Raw genomic sequence first — 6000 nt, forward strand, 5'->3', positions numbered from 1 at the left:
AATGTGAGATTTATACAAGGTGTATACAAGTGTACAATGGGCCGTTTGCAGTAGCTTATTATATAAATATACTTATATAAAAAAATTACGAAGTCGCCTACTATTTTTGGTTTAAAATTGTATAATAAACTGCCATAAGAGGTATAATATGTCAAAGAACGGAGGTAAAGAAACTAATAGAACCAAAATACATAGAAAAGGATACATGGATTGACTACCTAAAAAATGCTCTATGCAGAGGAAGAACAAACGACGCTAGAACCGGAAACACCAGAAATTACAGTAAGTTCGTAAAATACTTGAATATCTGAAAAACAGAAAAGCAGCAGGTAAAGATGAAAGACCAAAGAAATTACTGAAATATTGTAGAGCAGCAATGACAGAAAAGTTGACAACATTAATTAACAAAATTAATAACACACACTAAAATATCGGAAGATTGAAGAACGAGCGGACCAATTCTACTATTCAAAAAAGGATTTAAACGTGTTAAATACCACCATAAAGCTTACAATTAAATTTAAAAAGAATTAATGAATCGGAGGTTAAGTCTAGCAGATGAACAACAGGATTTTCATACTGGAAGATCGTGTACAGATGCAAGATTCGTTACAAATCTGTCATAAGGTCATACTGAGAAATAACTAGAGTATAATACACCAGCATTTTTGTGTCTGATTGACTTAAAGAAAGCATTTGACAGAGTAAGACTCAATGATGTAATCCACCTTCTGTACAATGGAGAAGTTCTCATAAATATCATAAAAACTATTGAAAACATCTACCAAAACAACCAAATGGAAGTCAGAATAGATGGACAACTTACAGAACCAATAAAAATATGCAGCGCAATAAGACAGAGGGGGACTCATTGAGCCTATGCTCTTGAATTTAATCATGGATGAAATTATCAAAAGTGTCACCAAAGAAGAATATACAGAATGGGAAACAAAGAAGTAACAATACTCTGTTACACAGACAATACAATATTGATAGCCCAAGATAAAGATAGTCTGCAAAGACTGGTCCACAGACTTAACATAAGAACCAAAGAATTTAATATGACAATCTCATCTCAGAAAACTAAAATAATAGAAATCAGCAAAGAACCAATCAGATGGAAAATAAAAATTAAGGGCATCAGTAATGAATAAGTAATTGAAATAAAATACCTTGGAATTACACTGTACAACTATGGAAACTTGGGCAAAAAAGTAAGATATCAAGTACAAAAAGCAAATTAACTGGCATGATGCGTTAATAACACTATATGATGAATAACACATTACCACTGAGATGATGTCAAGAATTTATACAGCCAGCGTAAGACCAATGATAACATATACCTCAGAAACAAGCCTCGACATAGCCACAATACAGAGGCTACTGGAAATGGCAGATATGAGAGTGCTGAGAAAAATGAAAGGAAATAAGCTAAGAGATTGAAATAAAAGTTAAGACATTCGAAGCAAATGTAACGTACAGTGTAGTATAAACGAATGGACACTAACTATAAAAAAAGAATGGAATAAATACATAAGCGGAATGGGGAAGACTATTAAAGCAGGCTCAAAATAATAAGAGATAAATCACCAATCGGCAGAAGAAGTATCGGACGACCACGCAAAAGATCGAGTAACAACCTTCCATAGAGGCATTAATTTGACAATGAACAAGCAGAATTGCTTATAAAAAGGAAGAAGAAGAAGAAACTACCATAAATTTAAAAAGTTAAAGTCAACTATAGCGTTTAAAAATATATAGTATCTATGTACTCCTACACATTAGAATTTTATGAAAATATGGCTGTAAAAATTGTGATTAAAATTATTAAAATCCATAGAGGCATTCATTTGACAATGAACAAGCAGAATTGCTTATAAAAAGGAAGAAGAAGAAGAAAAAGAAACTACCATAAATTTAAAAAGTTAAAGTCAACTATAGCGTTTAAAAATATGTAGTATCTATATACTCTTACACATTAGAATTTTATGAAAATCTGGCTGTAAAAGTTGTGATTAAAATTATTAAAATTGTTATATTTGATTGTTTTAATTTCTTATTTCATATTTTATTTTGATATATCAATATATTTTAAATGAGTTCTTATATTTAAATACACGGAATAGTTCACTTAATCATTGTATTATTCTAATTTCAAAACTTTAAAATGATTCAAGGGTAAAGCATAAGCTCTACTTCCATAGCCTAAGTATATTATACTATTCAGTTTGTTTATTTACAAATATACGTAGTTATTTGTATAATTTTTGTTTATTGGGTTTGTTTGCACTATTATGACTATAATTATTTACTGTCATTAATTTATATTTAGTACACTATTAATATATTTTTTTAAATACAAACATTATGTAAACAAATCAAATAAGAATTAAGAAATATATTTGTTTCTTAACTACAAAGTTGTTTATTTTCTATCCCTCTCCAAAACAAAATTTCTAAAACAGTTTCAAAATTCGCCCTGCGATCGGCGGATCGGCCCATAGCGTTGCCATTTTAATAGTACGGCTTGTGAAATAGAGGGCTTTGGTTTAACAAATACTGAGCTAACTAGCCACGTAACAATGGTTAGATTTATTAACGACACTTTTACAATTTTTTTTACAACATAGCGTCAGTTACAAAGTTTAGATTGTGGTTCCTGATGGTATGTCATAAATAATAATTGCTGGTCAACATCTAAGAACTGATTTAAAGTTTATAACAAACAGATGTTGATTGATGCGCAGTTTAATTAGCCAATACTTAATCGCATGTAAACATCATCTTAAAATATGTAAAAGATCAGTTCAAACTGGTTTAATATATGTATATATAATAAAAAACTTTTTCATTTTGTAGAGTAAATTCGGGGAAACCTTTAATCCAAGAGATTATAGATTTTATATCTCCTACAACTATTGTAAGTTACGCGTATCATCAAGTGACACTACGCTTTTGTATGAATTATTGTGAAATTACAGTGTCAAATTATTACGTTTAAAATTAATGTTTAAATATACCTGCTGCAGTCAACATCATGAAAACAATGTATTCATTTAATCTTCTACTCCTTTTAAATATAAATTTTATGCTATGAATTGAATTGCGGATTGTTGGAGTAGTAGACAGGCCTGTTTATCAAGTATTTATTTAGCATGCAGTTTGTCCCTATGTACTTTTACTAATTATGTACCTTTAGGATATTTTTATTTATTGTTCAATAAGTTTTATGTAGTAACTAAAGTAAAGTTTTAAATTAAATTTGTAATTATTGTAAGTATTTCATTTCTACAATAAAATATAGTATTAGCTAAATTAATACTTGCAATAAAATCAGACTGGTGGTGGATTAGATCAGCTGATATTAGAGAACGTGTTTAGAAATCAAGAAAGTTTATTCCACCAAAAGAATTGTACAATCCCAACAGTTCTATTTAAAACAGATAGAAGTAAAATAGACAGTGAATTCAATAATAGTATTATAACAAATCGATTTACCTTATCACAAGTTTTTTCATCAGCTTTTCTGGTTTGTATGAGAGTATTATCCAGATCAAAAAATATTGCCTCAATCTTCGATTTTCGATCTTCCATTTTTTGTACTTTCGTTTATGAGCGACACTGAATACTGGCAATGATGAAAGTTGTCGAGTGCGCTCATAGTCTAAATGTTAGTCGTCATGCTTTTTGTACCCAGGATACGTTATCGTGACGGAAAATCCTTTTATTTTTATTTACCAAATAGTTTTATCACGTGAATCATAGATTTTAATTAATTGAAGATCACCGTATATCCCAAACATGATTGTGCAAGTTAATATATTTTTTGTTATATTTGTTAATTTTTATAAAAACAATTTTATTATTAGGTAGGTATGAGATTGCTAAAACGATAATAACAAAAGCAAAATTATGAATATAGAAATGTATTGAATTTAAATAAAATTGTTTATATAGAAACCCTTAAATAAAATATTATTTCTCTCGATTTTAATTATATAATTATGACGAATAAATAGGTAATTATTTGGTTGCTGACGAATTCAATTAACCATATTTGACTGAAAACGATAATATTTAATAATACAATAAAAACACACTTAATTGCTGCATAATTAGGTAATAGATAAGATTTTATCTATTATAATCGATACAAAAATAATTGCATAAACTTGAGAAAGATAATGTTAATATTCGGCAAAGATGATAATGTTGAGCAGCGTAAGCTATATTTAGAAAAATAGTATTTAGAAAAAGTGTAATATTTATTGCATTAGACTTAAAATAATCCGTCAAGGTTTGAAAAATCCATTTTTCTTATTTTTCTTCTTTTTCATTTAGACCTAAGGTTATGGACGTTAAGGTCTGTCCATTCTTAGGAAGATGCTTTCGCGAAACGTAGGTTGCTAACTGTCTCTCCACTTTTTGTGGGTATTCCTAAAGCCGAGTACACACATGCCAGTAAATTGGGAAAGTAGCTGGCATGCCAGTTGCTGGCATATAGGCCAGTAACTGGCAAGCACAAAACACATTTGCTAGTAATTGACATACCAGTAGCTCTCTTGCCTATGCTGGCAAGGCGAAAAAGCAGGGTAGATGCTTTTCTACATGCCAGTGCTGGTAAACAATCGAGTGGGTTTTAGCTGAAACTAAAGTACTTGTTTTTTAATTAAAAGTTTTTGAGTTTTCAACAAAAAAAAGGGGAACCGTGGAAGGTATTCAGAATGAATTAAACAAGTAAATACTGCTAATGACCACAGATATTGTTAGAAAATTGGATTGGATTGGAAAATCTTGGAACAATGTTTTATTATGGCCTTTATCTCCTTTATAGTAATACCTTCACCCATTTCCTCTTGAATTTTTTATATAGAGATGATTTAGAATTCAAACGACATTCCAATTCTCTATATATAGCAATAAATTTGATGGTTTTGTCATCACCTCAACGAAATATTTTTCAAATTAACAAGTTTAAAAATAAAACGATTAATTTTTATCACCAACACAACGAATCTGACAATTCTCTGCTAGCTACTTACATGTCCGTAGCGGTAGCGTGCGTTCACACATGCCAGTGACACTCCCCACGCATGCGACTTGCATCTCACAGCATGCTACTAGCAAGAAAAATCAAATTCTTTGCAATTAGCTAGCATGCCAGGAACTAGCGTGCCAGTTAAAGTACACACTTGCCAGTTTGGGGACATTGGTGCTTGCTAGGTACTGGTATGCCATTGTGCTAGTAACAGGCATGTGTATCTCCGGCTTAATGGTCAATGGCTAATGAATTTGTCTTCGAAGAACTACTCGGATCAATATTTTTATGTATATGCATTGTGTTATATGAACCTACTTTTATATGGTCATACCATAACTGACATCCCTGTCTCTATCATTAAAATATTTCTTTCATTCCACGTTTATGATTGTTTCGTTCCTTATTCTATGCATAAGAGTTTTCCGAGTGGTGTTTGTATGCTTGGTTATTTACTCTTATTTCTGTAATGTTATTGGTATTTAAGCAGAATATTATTTTAAGAATTGGTGTGGGTATTTCTTTTCGGTTAAAATGCCCAGAATGTCTTTAAATTGAACTCTATCGAATGCCTTTGTCTGTATGAAGCAGGTTTATAATAATTTGTCGTATTCGATCGATTTTTCTTTAGGTTTTCGAATTACAAACATTGCGTCTGTTGTAGATCTATTTCTTCGGAATCCTTGCTATATCTTCGTTCTTCTAATTTAGTTTTTAATAGTTTTTTAAATAACTTCATTGTCGAGGGAATCAAGGTTATAAGGAAGGCTTTATTGTTGTTTATTAAGTTATTAAAACTATCCAAATTAATATAGTTAACTCAGGAAAGTTAGTCCTAAACATATATAAGACACGGAGTCAAACGGTAAATACACTTTCTGAAATCATCAATTTAATTGTTTTTGTTGGTACGCAAAATGACTCATCTATGTGGGTAATTTTACTCAGTGTATCGGAAA

The 6000-nt window shown here is 30.5% G+C and overlaps 1 protein-coding gene across 1 annotated transcript in view; it reads right to left on the bottom strand.

The window, feature by feature from the left end:
- LOC140441313 (N-acylneuraminate-9-phosphatase) overlaps positions 1-3827 on the bottom strand; it is a 65464-nt gene extending 61637 nt beyond the window's left edge. Inside the window, exon 1 of the mRNA XM_072531958.1 lies at positions 3502-3827. Coding sequence (XP_072388059.1) covers positions 3502-3597 — 96 coding nt within the window. The 5' untranslated portion in view covers positions 3598-3827. The remainder of the gene's footprint in view (positions 1-3501) is intronic.
- Between the last annotated feature and the right edge of the window lie 2173 nt (positions 3828-6000).

The sequence above is a fragment of the Diabrotica undecimpunctata genome, chromosome 5, assembly GCF_040954645.1.
Source record: "Diabrotica undecimpunctata isolate CICGRU chromosome 5, icDiaUnde3, whole genome shotgun sequence".
Taxonomy (NCBI): Eukaryota; Metazoa; Arthropoda; class Insecta; order Coleoptera; family Chrysomelidae; genus Diabrotica; species Diabrotica undecimpunctata.